At 51.0% G+C, this 15,683-nt stretch overlaps 1 protein-coding gene across 2 annotated transcripts; it reads right to left on the minus strand.

Moving 5' to 3' along the window:
• Positions 1-12,594: 12,594 nt before the first annotated feature.
• On the minus strand, positions 12,595-15,378 carry CBY3 (chibby family member 3). Of its 2 annotated transcripts, none has more exons than XM_027604232.2 (2): positions 14,606-15,378; positions 12,595-13,445 (listed from the first exon to the last, which is right to left on the minus strand). In XM_027604232.2, the coding sequence occupies exons 1-2, from the start codon at positions 14,650-14,652 to the stop codon at positions 12,761-12,763; spliced, it is 732 nt and encodes a 243-aa protein (XP_027460033.1). In that variant the 5' UTR covers positions 14,653-15,378; the 3' UTR covers positions 12,595-12,760. The 2 variants fall into 2 exon arrangements, with proteins under 2 accessions (XP_027460033.1, XP_027460032.1); XM_027604231.2 differs by having other exon boundaries at positions 12,595-13,448.
• Between the last annotated feature and the right edge of the window lie 305 nt (positions 15,379-15,683).

The raw sequence follows: 15,683 nt of genomic DNA on the forward strand, positions 1-15,683 counted from the left end.
AGTGAGCGCCTGCTTCCCCATAGCCTTGCCAGCAGAGAAGTTGCAAACTTTGCGTTTGTGCTGATCTGACAGGTGAGACATGACATCTTAGTGCATTTTTATTTTGTATTTCTATTATCATGAGCAAGATTAAGCATCCTACCTTATACACAAGGCTTTTTATTGCAGTATTAATTATATGAGCAGAAGACAGGAAACACAAAAGCACAATGAGATATCACCACCTCATGCCCACCAGAATGGCTGTTAAAAAAAAAAACAACAAAACAGGGCACCTGGGTGGCACAGTCGGTTAACTGTCTGCCTTCGGCTCGGGTCGTGACCCAGGATCCTGGGATCGAGTCCTGCATCAGGCTCCCTGCTCAGCGGGGAGTCTGCTTCTCTCTCTCCCTCTCCTGCTCCCCCTGCTTGTGCTTTCTCTCTCTGTGTGTCAAATAAATAAATGAAATCTTAAAAAAAAAAAACCCAAACAGAAAATAACAAGTGTTGGCAAATATGCGGAGAAACTGGGACCCTTGTGCACTGTTGATGAGAATGTAAAATGATGCCGCCACCATGGAAAAGTTTGGTTTGGATTCCTAAAATAGTGTGACATGGAAGTACCATCTGAGCCAGCAATCCCATTGGGTATATACCCTAAAGAATTGGAAGCAGGGTCTCAAAGGGGTCACTGTACACCCATGTGCCTATCCACACCATTCACAACAACCAAAAGATGGAAGCAACTCACATGTCCATTGACAGATGAGTGGATAAACAAAATGTGGTGTAGGGGCGCCTGGGTGGCTCAGTCGGTTAAGCGTCTGCCTTCGAATCAGGTCATGATCCTGGGGTCCTGGGATTAAGTCCCACATAGGGCTCCCTACTCAGTGGGGAGTCTGCTTCTCCCTGTCCCTCCCTACCCCCCCACCCCCTGCCCCCGCTTGTTCACAAGTTCTCTTGCAAAAATAAGTAAAATCTGTAATAAAAAATAAAGAACGAGGGGCATCTCTAGGTCCTGCTGAGGTGTGACTTCTGGAATATGTCGCTAAGTGAAGACAGCAAGGGGTTTTACAGATTTCACAGTATGCTACAGCATCCAAGAAAAGGAGGAAATACAGATATAGATGCTTGTATTTTCAAATAGAAACAGTGGAAGGATAAATAAATCAATACAAACATTTACCTAGCGGGGAGGATCAGGCTAGAAGGGACAAGGGTGCAGCTGGACCTCTCCATACTTACCTTCTTCTCTTTTTAAGATTTTATTTATTCATTTGAGAGAGAGAGAGAGAGCACGCACAAGCAGGGGGGAGAGGCAGAGGGAGAGGGAGAAGCAGACTCCCTGCTGAGCAGGGAGCCCAGTGACGTGGGGCTCAATCCCAGGACCTGGGGATCATGATCTGAGCCGAAGGCCGACGCTTAACCCGCTGAGCCCCATCTCCCTACCTCTCTTGTTTCGTACTTCTGCATTCAGAAATGTATAAATGTGTACACAATTTTTTGAAAACTTTAATTAGTATAGAGTTTGTTGGATTGATTTCTCTGCAATCTCCATAAGCATAGCCTTAGAAGGGCTAGTGATTTTTTTTTTAAAGGTTTATTTATTTATTTGAGAGAGAGAGGGAGGGGAGGGGAGGGGCAGAGGGAGCAAGAATCTCAAGCAGACTCGGGCGCCTGGGTGGCTCAGTCGTTAAGCGTCTCCCTTCGGCTCAGGTCATGATCTCATGATCCTGGGATCGAGCCCCACATCGGGCTCCCTGCTCGGCAGGGAGTCTGCTTCTCCCTCTCCCACTCCCCCTGCTTGTGTTCCCTCTTTGGCTGTGTATCTCTCTGTCAAATAAATAAAATCTTTAAAAAAAAAAAAAAAGAATCTCAAGCAGACTCCACGCTGATTGCAGAGCCTGATGCAGAGCTTGATCTCATGAGATCATGACCTGAGCCAAAACCAAGAGTCAGACAGTTAACCAACTGCGCCACCCAGGTGCCCCATTAAGATTTTATTTTTAAGTAATCTTTACACCCAACGTGGGGCTCAAACTTATAACCCCTGAGATCAGGAGTTGCAAGTCTACTGAGCCAGCCAGGAGCCCCTAAGAGGGTTGGTGATTTTTGAGATTTCTTCCATAGGATGGGTATATTAAAAAACAAACAAAATGAACAAAAAACCCCCAGAAAGTAATAAGTGTTGATGAGGCTATGAAAAAGATGGAGCCCTCACACATTGCTAGTGGCAATGTAAATGGTGTGGCTGCTTTGGAAAATAGTCTGACTTCCTCAAAAATTGAAACAGGGGAGCATACCCAAGAGAAATGAAAACACATGTCCACACAAAGACTTTTACACAAATGTTCATAGCAGCTTTATTTATAATAAAGAATACAATAATAAAATAAATGATAACCCCAAACTGAGAACACCCAAATTTCCAACAGCAGAGGAATGGATACATTGTGGTATTTCCACATGATGGGCTACTACTCACTAGTAGAAAGGCACGCTGATGTGCCTAACAACATAAATGAATCTTGAAGTACTTTCGCAGAGTCAAAGAAATTAGGCTTTCAAAAAGTACATACTGTATGATTCCATTTGCAGAAAATTCTGGAAAATGACATTTAATCTATAATAATGAAAAGCAGATCAGTGGTGCCCTGGGGCAGGGGGAGGAGGGCAGGGTTGCCCCTTAAGGCATAAGGGAACTTTGGGGTGTGATGAATATGTTCATTGTCTTGATCGTGGTGATGGTCTCATGGGTATGTAGATACATAGGAACTCATCACATTATACACTTTGGTTTTTTGTTTTTGTTTTTTAAGATTTATTTATTTTTAGAGAGAGCACAGGTGCGGGAGGAAGGGCAGAGGGAGAGAGAGAAGGAGATTCTCAGGCAGACTTCCCGCTGAGTGTGGACCCCGAAGCCGGGCTCGACTGCATGACCCTGAGATCGAGACCTGAGCCGAAATCAAGAGTCAGACATTCAACCAACTGAGCCACCCAGGAGCCTGTAAATTATACACTTTGAGTATCGGCAGTTAATTGTTCACAAAATAGGATAAACAATACTTAACATTTTTAGGGCACCTGGATGGCTCAGACGGTTAAGCGTCTGCCTTCGGCTCAGGTCATGATCCCAGGGTCCTGGGATCGAGTCCCGCATCGGGCTCCCTGCTCCTTGGGAGGCTGCTTCTCCCTCTGCTTCTCTCTCTCTCTCTCTCTCTCTCTCTCCCCCTCTGTCTCTCATGAATAAATACTTTAAAAAAAACAATACTTAACATTTTTAAAACAATGAATGTAAGCTTTTAGACAATATCTTTTTTTTAAGATTTATTTTTAAGTAATCTCTACACCCAACATGGCCTCAAATTCACAATCCTAAGATGGACAGTCACATGCTCCACTGGCTGAGCCAGCCAGGCATCCCGATATCTTCTATTCAGTTAGAAATTCCTTTCTATTTCTAGGTTTTAGTAAGAATTTTTTTTCAGGTGGAATATCTATCAGATACTTTTTTGGCATCTGTTATATGGGTTTTCTTTCTTTAATCTGTTTGTGTGATACGTTTATAGATTCTCCAGCATTAATTCATCTCCGTATTCCTGGAATAAACACAACTTGATCATGACACATCGTCATTTTAATACGCTGTTGAAATTGATTTGCTAATAATTTGCAGGGCTTTTTGCAATTATCTTTTTATTACTAGCTAATTTAATTGCTTCCATCATCCTAGTGAGAATGGCCTGTGGCTTTCTTGGGCGCACGGTTTGCTCTCAGCTACGCTGGCCATGTGCTGAGGAACAAACGTTCTCTCCTTCCGTTCTCTGGAAGAGTCTGTTCTTTTATGGTTGAGATGATCCGTTCCTTGCCAGTTTGGTGGAGCCTGCCTATGAAGCCAGCTGGACTTGGTAGTTTCTTTGCGGGGAGATTTGTAATGACTAATTAAATCTCTTTAATGGTTCCAGGGAAAATTCAGGCTTCTCTTTTTTCCCTTTTTTTTTTGTGTGTGTCAGCATTTTTTTTGTTGTTGGTTTTTTAAAAGATTTTATTTATTTATTTGACAGAGAGAGAGAGACAGTGAGAAAGGGACACAAGCAGGGGGAGGGGGAGAGGAGGAAGCAGGCTTCCCGTGGAGCAGGGAGCCCGATGCGGGGCTCGATTCCAGGACCCTGGGACCATGGCCTGAGCCGAAGGCAGACGCTTCACGACTGAGCCACCCAGGCGCCCCTTCTTTTTTCCTTTTGAAAAAAAATTTTATTACGGAAAATATCCACCACACAAAAGTATGGCGAGCCCTCATGTACCAGCTTATGACTGCATCTTTTCATCTGTACCCCTACCCGCTTCCCCTGCCCACATCCTAGACCACATGGAAACAAATTCCACACACCTTATCATTTCATCCGTAAGTATTCTACTAATTCTTTCCAAAAGATAATGATTTTATTATTTTATTTTTATTTTTTAAAAAGATTTTATTTGAGAGAGCGCACAAGAAAGGGGAAGGGGAAGAGGGAGAGGCAGGCTCCCCACTGAGCAGGGAGCCCGATGCGGGGCTCGATCCCAGGACCCTGGGATCATGACCTGAGCCTAAGGCAGACGCTTAACCATCTGAGCCACCCAGGCGCCAAGATAAGGATTTTTAAAAAACACAAAATGTAACCCTTATACATCATGCCTACACAAATTTAACAGTTCTATAATATTAAATAGTCTGTTTCCATCTTTCCCCAGTTGTCTTATGTGTTGGGGGGTGGGGTTTGTGGTTTTGGTTTTGTTTGTTTCAGTTAGTTTGAAAATCAGGAGCCAATTAATGCCCATACATTGTGACCGGTTGATGTGTGTCTTCAGAGGCCTGCCCAGCATGTGAGCGTTCATGCCCCCCAGTGCCATCTGTTTTCACTTCTCCGGCCACGCAAGGCCCCCCCCCCCCGCATGGTCATCCACACCCCCAAGCCACTGAGCGGCCTTGCACGTTCCCCAGGAGAGTTGCGCGCCTTCTGGCGTAGCCCCAGGACATGGGTCTCAAGGGTCCACACCCAGCCCACCCCCGGTGAGCCCACGGAGTCCCCGAGACATGGCTTCGTCCCCTGACTTCTGTTCAGTCCTGGCTGATCAGAACTAGCACACAGGCCAGTTGGAAACGGACTGAGTAGGTGATATTACAGTATTGTTAAATATATTAGGAGGGGACAGAAAGCAACAGACGGGCCACTGGTGGTGGCTCCCAAGGGGGCAGGGGCCAAGGCTCCTGCTCTGTGTCTCCAGGGACAGCAGTGCCAGTGGCAGCCCTAGGCCACCCTGCTCTCCCCCCGCGAGGCCTCCTCTCTCCCTGACGGTGCTGTTCCTGCTGACCGCACGAGTCCTGTGGGCCTTTGCTCCCTCTGCAGTCCCCTGTGGCTGCACAGGCTTCTGTGGCAATCCTGTGCCACGTGTGTGCAGGTGCACATGGGACATCCTGGGCACAGGCTTCTGAGCGTGCTCGTTCTGGTTCAGGACACGCCGAGGACGGGCGGCAGGCCAGGAGCTGCACGCGGGGGGCCTCCCAGACTGCTCGGGGGAGGGCGTCCACCCTGCTAGGAGCGCCCCCGGAGCAGCAGAGTCTCGCCTGCGTCAGAACTGACGGGGGAGGCTGGAGCGAGGGTGAAGTGACCGGGGACAGCTGTGTGGCACGGAGCCGGATGGAAGCAGGACAAGTAGAAAGCTGGTGTGAGGCTTCGCTCCCAGACAGACCAGGCAAGCAGCTGGTTGTGTGGGCAACACCGGGCCGGCTGGGTGCCTTCCGGAAGCGGGAGGCACAGTCCCTCTCACAGGGCAACCCCCCCCCCCCCCCACAGAACCGGCATCTGCGCTCGCTCAGCAGTCACTTCTGTTCCTCTCCCTGTGATCCTACACATGTTCTCGAAAGCACGTCCGTCTGGGAATTGCAGGCTGTCTTCCGGACAGATACTGTTTCTCAGACACGGTCTGTTTTCCCTCTGCGCGGCTCTGCCGCTATTCCATTCTGGGCCTGTCTCTGTACCGTCGCCGCTAGCCATGTGTTCTTCCTCTTCATTGCGGGACGATACCTGGGACAAAAAATGGACTGTCTCCACTATTTTCCAGTGTACAGTTCAGTGGTGTGAATGGCACTGACACTGTTGTACCACCATCACCACCATCCATACCCTGACCTCTTCTCTTCTGGCTCAGCTGGAACCCCTGGGCATTTCTGTTGACCAGTCACTGCCCAGCTGCCATCCGTCACCGGGGCCGGTGGGGTGGGTTGAGGGGCAGGTCCTGGGGCTCATCGCTGCTGCCGGCTGAGCCTGCTTCTGATTCTGGCATTTGCCTCCTGTTAGGGACTGTGTCTCCCCCACTCCCCCAAATTCATATGGCAAAACCCTACCTCCCAATGTGATGGCATCGAGAGGTAGAGCCTCCGGAGATCAGAGTTCGAGGAGATCGTGACATGGAGCCCTCATGATGGGATTAGGAGTGGTGAGAGAGCGTGCTTCCCTGTTCCACCATGTGAGGACACAAGGGGAAGTGGGTCATCTGCAAGACAGCCCTTGCCCGGCCACGGGGCCACCCCGATCTTGACCTTCCCGCCAACTTCTGTTGCGTAAAAGCCACCCAGTCTATGGAATTTTGATAGCAGCCTGAACTGAGACATAGCCAAAGGCGGTCCGTTACGGTCACATTTCTCAGCGTCTCATGCTGCCCAGTCTCCTTGTTAGGCTTTGTAGGCAGGACATGTCTCACTCCACATTTTCAGGGGTGCAGGGGATGTGGTTTTAAAATGTTTCTCTGTAACTTACTTTGTATGTCACACCTGCCGCTCTCCTGCAGTGGTAGAAACCTCACTTCAGTGGTGGAGCTTTTCCTAGGACACGTCTAAATACTGACCTGATACAAAGGCATTTTAACAGCAAGTCAGAGCTCTGCAGGCCTGTCTCTCGTCCTTGCTCCCCAACCCCATTCTAGCACTCACTCTCTGCCTCCTTTGGCTGCCCGTGTATTTTGCCCCTATGGATACCATGGCATTGCCAGAGAGCTCTGAGGAGCAAGAACCCCCTTCTTGCTGCAAGGCATGGTAAGAATGCCCTTCTAGGTATCACGTCATCGTCACCCGAACAGTTAATGCCATGCGAGAATCCCCTCATTTCCAATGACACTAGGAAACCCAGCTCCACGGCAGCATCAACTGCTGTCAACTCTAGCCCATGGGGGTCAGCCACCAACAGCTTCCAGATGACTCAATGCCCCCTTCACTGTCTCATCCCCTACTGCCTTAGCAGAGGGACCATCCTCTGGGCAGCCGCCGAAGAACAGTCAAATAGGGGCACCTGGGTGGCTCAGTCAGCTAAGTGTCTGACTTTGGCTCAGGTCATGATCCCGGGGGGTCCCGGGATGAGCCCCTCGTGGGACTCCCTGCTCAGCGGAGAGCCTGCTTCTCCCTCTGCCCCTCCCCCCTGCTCGTGCGCGCGCGCGCGCTCTCTCTCTGTCTCTCTCACATAAATTTTTAAAATCTTAAAAAAAAAAAGGAACAAATGGTGAATCTTCCGGTTTTATGTAATAAACCCACTCTAAGATCCCCACTCCCCTGAGCCTTCGGGCTCCTTCTTCCAAACTCAGCCAAGGCAACTCTGGCATCTCCAGCTCATTGACTGAGGCCACCAATGTGTCCAAACTTCTGGAGGCATTAGGATAAGCTCTGGGTGTTCTTGGTAGGACTTTAGGTCTTGAGTCATGGGAAATGCTCCCATTATCAATCAACTCGCTACCCAATATTATATATCCCACCCCCATCTAGTACCCTTAGGATCCACTCCTGCATGTGCTGCCCTTAGGTCCCGTGGTTAGACCGTTCCTGCAACTTTTTGGCCAAATGAGCTATTTCCTCCTAGAGTAGGGACTGCACTTCACTGCTGAGGCTAAGTGGAGACCCAGTTCTAGTTGTTGGTCTGGAGGCAATGGGCGGAGGTGATCTCGAGAGTGATGAGCATCATTTCATAAGACAATCGGCTCAGGTGTGATCTCTGCATGGTCTCCGGGCAAAACGAGGCCATTCTTCTCTATCAAAGGGGGTAAGGAAGCAGCAGCTGCTGGCCAGGGGGATTCGGGGGCTCTGGGGCTCAAGATCCTTAGGTATATCCACCCAAACATCCCCATGCCAGGCCTCAGGAGCACCCCCCCTCGATACCCTGACTTTATAGCACAGGAAAATTGCTGAGAATGACAGGTCTCCTCTGCAGCTCTGCAGCCCTTAGGATCACATCGTGGGCCTCGCTGTCAGCATGCTCTGCTTCCTGGCTGCAAAAGTGAGCATTTCCTTACGTTGCCTCAGGAGACTTTCTGGCTTCCATATCATGCCCTGTCAAGGAGGTTCACTTGAGCCTTATGTTCTTTCAGCAAAGTTTCTAAAGCAGGTTTAGAAAAACTAGCCACCTCCATAATCCTAGTAGCTACAGCTGCCTTCCCATCTTTCAAGTGCCAAAGCTACTTCATAAGCCAAGCTCTCCCTTCCACTTCTACCTTATTCCAATCTACCGAAGGTAAGCGTCTCATGCTCCAGGACCCAAGGGGTTAGCACCACCACTGACCAATGGTGGTGAGCGGTCACTGTTGCCTTCTGAATGGTGGATGAGCCATAGTTCTAGAGTCCTCTCCCCACAGGCTCCCTTCTAGGGCTACTCCCTACTGTTTTAGCTTGCATCCCCATAAAAGCTGAGCCTGAGCCTAGAACTTGGGTGCAGTTGATTTGGTAGATGAATCCAGGAAATGGGAGAGAGGGAGTGAGGAGAGTGACACAGGGCAGACGGAAAAGTCAACAAAGTCTGTTTTGGCTCCCGTCCCTTATGGGGTGAAGGCATTTGCTCGCATGCACTTCCAGGCTAGGCCTGTGGGGTTGAGAGAGCTCCTGAGGCTTAGGAGAAAGCCACAGTAGACGCTGGAAATGAGGCACTGACAGTGTCCACGGAGCCATCTACCCTTGCTGTGGCTGAAGTCAGAGGTGGGCTGATTGGATGGAACCAAAAGTTCCAAAACATCTAGTACACCTCTCTTGCCTTAGCAGGGATCAGAGATCTGGGACAATACCAAAGGCCACACACCATCGGCTCCCTGGGACTCAGGTGCCTGCCGCTGTAGACCTTTGTGCATTCTAGAAGTATGTGGAAAGGGCCTACTAAGTGTTGATTAGGACTTTTCTACAATGAGATACAGGAAAGAACAGAATGAAAAGCCCCGAGGAGCTTACGTCCTAGTGGTGGGGGCAAAGGAGACCGACAATAAAATAGCATGCGAAGTGGTTACGGATGCTAGAAAACAAAACGGGAAAGGAGGATCCATTGTCCTGCTGTGGTTGGGCCAGGGAGAAGATGGACTCCTTTAAACAGTCATCAGGAAAAACCTCGCTGAAGAGGTGATATTTAGGCAGACATCTGAAGGAAGTGAGAGCAGGACCAGCCAGATACCGAGGAGGAGGAATGGGGAGGGAGGAGGGAAATAGTGCCCAGGAGCTCGTACGTAGTGCCTCGGAAGCCAGGTGAAGACGGTGTTTCCAGGAGGAGCAGGAGGCGTCAACTGCAAGAAATGCGGCTGATGGGCCAAGACAAGGACAGAGATTTGGACAAAGTCAGTAACCCTGGCGGGTGATGGCGTCGGGCTGGGGAGGACAGCAGGCTGGGGAGAGTGGGCGGTGAGAAACCCAAGCTCGAGGGGTATTAAGAGTGAAGAGGGAGGGGAGGAATTGAGGACAGGGAATACAAGCCACTTTTTGGAGTTTAGTTACAAAGGGAAGCAGAGAAATGGGGCAGTAGCTGGAAAGTCAGGTCAGGTCAAGGAAGGCTAGGTTTTCCAAGATGGAAGATCTACCAGGTTCTCTACTCCCACTTCCCTTCATCTTCCCTCTTGCTGTTGACAAATCTGTGACCTTTTTGACCTCCCTCTTCAAGCCCAAAAATACTTTTTGCAGCGCTCTAGATACCCAGAGAGTTCTGAGCTGTAGGAGGCGAAACCCACAAAGAGTCCTTTGTTGCTGCTTTCTGCTCTGTCACATCCTTCCCTGGGGCAATGAGCCTGGCTGCCTCGTCAGGGGGTGAAATTCCACAGCAGAAAGAACAAAGTCAGATATCTCAAAATATCATCCTGCTCCATTTATTTCGGGCCCTTTAGCCACTTGGATGCCTTTCCCTAAACATGGGGCTCCCTGCCTGCCTGCTGCTGGTCTAGCAGGACAGATACCTTACTCTAGAACTGTTTATTTTCAAGTAGTCTGGCCAAAGCAATATTCCCTAAACTTTAGGCATTCTTGGATCACTGCTACGATTTTGGCTATTTTCCCATACCTCATATAGTTTTTACTCCATGTTTTTATATAAAGCACTTTCCTTTACATTTTTTTATTGTCTAAAATTTGCGTAACATAAAACTCACTAAAGTGTATACGATTCCGTGGCTTTTAGAACATTCACATTGTTGTGCCACCATTACCAAACAGTTCCAAAACATTTTTATTCAGTCTAAAGGGGAACCCTTCACCTGCCAAGCAGTACCTCGCTCCTTCCCACTCCCCCCAGTCCTTGGTAACCACCAATCTGCTTCCTGTCTCTACGGATTTGCCTATTATGGATATTTTATATAAACAGAATTATGTAGGGGTGCTGTGGCTCAGTCGGTTGAGCATCAGCCTTCGGCTCAGGTCATGATCCCAGGGTTCTGGGATCGAGTCCCGTCTTGGGCTCTCTGCTCAGCGGGGAGTCTGCTTCTCTCTCTGCCCCTCCCCGACCTCCCCACCCCCCCCCCGCCCCCGGCCGCTTGTGTAATCTTTAAAAATAAATAAATAAACAGAATCCCAAAATACATGGTCCTTTGTGTCTAGCTTCTTTCACTTGTATGGTTTCTCCATTAGTCCCTTCTTTTGGGTTTGATTTTTTTCTAGTGTATCCCTTCTCATTTCCTTTTCTGTATATATATTTTTTCTTAGTTATCTTATTTAAAGATTTTATTTTTATTTATTCTTTTTAAGATTTAGTTGAGATAGAGAGAAAGCATGGGGGGGAGAGGGAGAGGGAGAAGCAGACTCCCTGCTGAGGGTCGGGGGGAGGCTCCATCCCAGGACCCTGGGATCATGACCTGAGCCAAAGGCAGACGCTTAACCAACTGAGCCACTCAGGTGCCCCAAGATTTTATTTTATTTTTTAAGTAATCTCTACTCCCAATGTGGGGCTCGAACTCCCGACCCTGAGATCAAGAGTCACTCTGCTCTTCCGACTAAGCCAGCGAGGCCCTCCGCTTTCTTAGTTATTTTAAAAGGAAAATTTATTTCACCATCGTAACTATTTTAAATACTTTGTTTAATCTAGGTTAATGTAAATATAGAATTATTAAAATACAAAAAAGCACTGCTCAAATGTTTTTCAATTTTGTGTCTCATGACCTGTTTTGTATCGCTTTGCTGCTTGAATGAATAAGGACACATTTTTATACAAAGCAGATGTTTAGTAATCCCTACTCTACGCCTCAAACAAAGGCTGAGTCAGGACACCCACTTCTCTCACAGCTGTCATATGGCCCTTGAGAAATGTGTCCCCAGTCTCAAGTTTCAGTGGATGCAGAAATGCACTGTCTATATTCCAGGGAAAGAAAAGGTTACAGATTGCAAGGACCAGTGTCACCACAAGTACAGTACACTCCCCAAAGCACCTTATATAGTGCCTTGTGTGTATGGGGGTTGGGGAAATGGACTCCCCACGTCCTGGGAAAGAACACTGATCCAGAAGGGATCTAGAAGGTGGCCAAGTCTCTTTTTCAGGAGAACACAGGAAATCTGGATTTTTACTGTGAAATCTCCAAATTCTTAAATGTTGGTAACGAATGCAAAAAAGTTTTTTAAAGATTTTATTTATTTATTTATTTGAGAGAGAGAATGAGAGAGAGAGAGAGAGAGCATGAGAGGGGGGAGGGTCAGAGGGAGAAGCAGACTCCCCGCTGAGCAGGGAGCCCAAGACGGGACTCGATCCCAGGACCCTGGGATCCTGACCTGAGCCGAAGGCTGACGCTCAACCGACTGAGCCACCTAGGCGCCCACGAATGCAAAATTTTTAAGCAACGTGGGTGGAGCAAATCCTATCTGTGTACAGGATTTGTCCCGGAGAGTGCTTGTTTGTACCCTGGGTCAGACAAACCCTTTATTCTACGGAGGAGAAAAAGCGAGAGGCCTGTAATAGAGAGGCGACTCGCCAAAAGCCACACAGCCAGGCGGGAGAGGCTGAGCCCAGGTTTGAGAAAGACGAGTAAGATACACTTACTCTGGACTCAGGCTGAAACCCTTCTGGTCCGCTCCGCGCCTCCAAACCAGGGCGGGGGGAGCCAGGAGCAAGGTTCCCGCCCCGTCGGCCTGCCCGCCTCATCGCACCCTCCATCACTGAGCGCCCAAGGTTTCGCTGCCCCGCCCCCAGACTCGGTCCTCGGTCCCTTGGGCCAAGAATGCCCCTGCCTGCTCCTTTTTGCCATCCTCGCGCCCCTTCCCCGCCCCGCTCCGCTGGCACTGCCTGTTGCAAGCCTGGCTTCCCATCCCGCGTTCCCAGCGGGCCGCACACACAACACCTTCCTCCACGGCCCTATCGCGCCCTCCCGGGACCGGCTGCTGGCTGAGTCACCCGTCCACACTGGGCACTAAGTGACGGTCCCTACCCGCGAGTCGGGAGCCGGGGCCCGGCCCACTTCACCGGCCACGAACGCGCCGGAGCCGGCGGCGAGGAGCGAAGCGCGCGTGCGCCGCACGGGCTTTATTGCGTCAGAACGACTCCAGAGCGCGCGGCTCGATCATGAGCACGCCGCTCGCGCCTTCGCGTTTACGCATCTTCCTCTGCCAGGCGCGCGCCGCGGCCGCCGGGCTGGCCTGGGTGCCGAGCTTCTTCTCCAGCAGGTGCATGCGCGCCGTAGTCTCAGTCAGCATGTCCATGAGCAGTTCCTGCTGCAGCTTCAGGTAGTTGTTCTCCTCCAGGAGCACCTGGCTCTTGCCCCGCTGCACCGGCCGCTTCCAGCCCGAGATGGTCGGCGAGGACAGCGGCGGCCGCGACCGCACCGGCAGCCCCTCGGCGGCCCACCGGCCGCCACGGAACACGAAGGCCTCGTCGCTCAGGCGCGTGCGCGGCGCGCCGTAGCTGAGGCCCAGCTCGGCCTGGCGCGTCCTGTGGTCCAGCAGGTAGAAGGTGGACATGGAGGAGATGCGGCGCAGCGGCGGGCGCCGCGGCGAGAAGCGCCGCGAGACGTGGTCGGCCCAGAACTGCCGGAACTGCTCCCACAGGCGGCCGGCGTGGCCCGAGGCGGGGCACCTGAAGGCCTCCAGGGCGAGGGCCGAGTGGGCCGTGTCGGGTGCGCGGGTGCCAGGTGCCGAGCCTCGAGGACGTGGACGACCGGGGCTGCGCCCTTGCCTCCGGAGTCCCGGCGTCCGGAATGATGAAGGCGAGCCAGGGACACTGCTGGGGAGCAAGAGTCCGGGTGAGCAGCCTGCTTGGACAGGCTGGCCCGTCAGGCCGCGAACACCGGCGGACAAAGCTTAGCTCTGAGGTCGGCGCCAGGGGCTAACCAGCTGCTGGTCGCTGGGGAGCCCGTCCCTGCACACTGGCGCTGACAGAAGTCTCCTGAAACTACCTTCCCCAAAGACCACTCTGTGTCAGGCGCAGGGGACGTATATGCAGATGAAGGACCGCAACCCTGGCTTTCTGAGCCTCGGCGGGGCTGCTGGAAGGGGTTAGGGGCCCGGGAGTTGGGACTGGTAGAGACAGGTACTTAAAAGTTAAGCAGGGCTTTGCTAGGTGAATTGGGGGTAGATAAGGGAGAGAGCCACTAGGTAGAGTGAAGAGCCGGGCACAGCTTGCATGTTCGGGATGTGAGGAAGAGCTTGGAGTACGGTAGGTGTATGGTACTCGGCTGGGAATACAAGAGGAAGCTGGAAAGGGGACCAGGGCCTAAACTTCATTCTGGCGCTGCTGGTTTACAAAACCAGGGCTAGCTCTGGATTCAGAAAAGTATTCGGTAGGATATCTAAACTAACCAATGGCATAATGCGCCCTGGGCCAGGCCTGGTCTGGGCAGGGGTTCTTAGCCTGTGGCCGCCCTCAAGATGCTACTGGTCCAGCTTGGAACCCAGATGTGTGTGTAGATGACAGTAGTTCAGTATGCTCAGCGACATTCTGGGGGCACGTGCCCTGGGCTTGGACCAATGCTTGGGGTTTGAGGTCATAGGGGTTATGCAGACTACACGTGACTTTTCTCCCAAGCAGACTACATCCTCAAGGAAGCTGAAGTACAGATAACAAGTCTCATTCTCTGTCTCCCCCAAAGCCTGGAAGTGCTGACTCTATTCTATGGGGAAAGGACTCTATGTTCCCTCTTCTCCCACATGGAGGGTGAAAAGGGAAAGAACCCTCTGTCATGCCTACATCAATCCAATACCCACGTATTCCTCTTGCACACAGCTGGGCCGAGGGGATGGTACTATCCCCTAGATCTGACTCAGGGTGACATCTCTGAAAGCCCAAAGAGGGCCCAAGAGGGTGCAGCCAGGCCCACGTGTAAGGCTGCATCTTCCCAGAGGACCTTTTCCCGGTAATCCTCACTGCAGGTTGTGCCTCACCTGGAGGATGTGTTGGAGGTGCTGAGCTGTCCCAGGCCTGGCCCCATGTCTGAACCACTCAGCTGCTCTCCACCAGCTATGACTCACAATGCCTCCAGGCCAGACTAGCCCAGGACAGAAGGGGTGCCTACAGTCTAGCCATAAAGCGGACTCTGGGCTCTCCCTGTATTCATGCAACACATGTATAGAGTGTTTGCTGTGTTCCAGGCACAGCTCTGCAGAGCTGGAGATAGGAATCTGATGTAAGGGAACGAACAAGGTAGTCCCCCGTGAAGCTTTCCTAGGGTGTTATGGGTCAGGTTCCCAGAAGCAGAGCCAGAGATGAGAATTCTTGTTTGAGTGATTTATTGGGGAAGTGCTCTCAGGAGAACGGTGTGAGAGAAACAGGGCAGGGAAACTATAAAGTAAGCAGGAGAGTGGCCTCAAGTGGAAACTAGCTTCAGCCCCATCCCACAGGTAACTGCATAAATTGCACCACAGAGTTAGGCACCACAGGAAAGCCAGTCTTTTGTACCCTCTCCCTTCTCTCCCACACCCTCATTTCCCATCAGTTATTGGCAGGGGCAGCTGTGAGGTGTCAGCCAACACTTAAGGCACATATGGGGTGAATGCATCAGCAGGAAAGGGGCTCCGTTGGGCCCCAACAGCATAGAGGTGGGAGGAAGAGAATAAATAATAAAAATAAATAGAAGGGGCCCCTGGGTGGCTCAACAGGTTAAGCGTGTGCCTTCGGCTCAGGTCATGATCTCCGGGTCCGGGTATCGAGCCCTGCATCTCGGGCTCCTTGCTCAGCGGGGAGCCTACTTCTCCCTCTCCCTCTGCCTGCCGCTCTGCCTACTTGTGCTCTTTCTGTCAAATAAATTTTAAAAAAAGTTTTTTGTTTTTTAAGATTTTATTTATTTGGGCGCCTGGGTGGCTCAGTTGGCTAAGCGGCTGCCTTCGGCTCAGGTCAGGATCCCAGGGTCCTGGGATCGAGCCCCGCGTCGGGCTCCCTGCTCAGTGGGGAGCCTGCTTCTCCCTCTCCCTCTGCTTGCCTCTCTGCCTACTTGTGCTTGCTCTCTCTCTCTCTATCAAATAA

Source organism: Zalophus californianus, chromosome 5 (genome assembly GCF_009762305.2).
Source record: "Zalophus californianus isolate mZalCal1 chromosome 5, mZalCal1.pri.v2, whole genome shotgun sequence".
NCBI classification, from domain to species: domain Eukaryota; kingdom Metazoa; phylum Chordata; class Mammalia; order Carnivora; family Otariidae; genus Zalophus; species Zalophus californianus.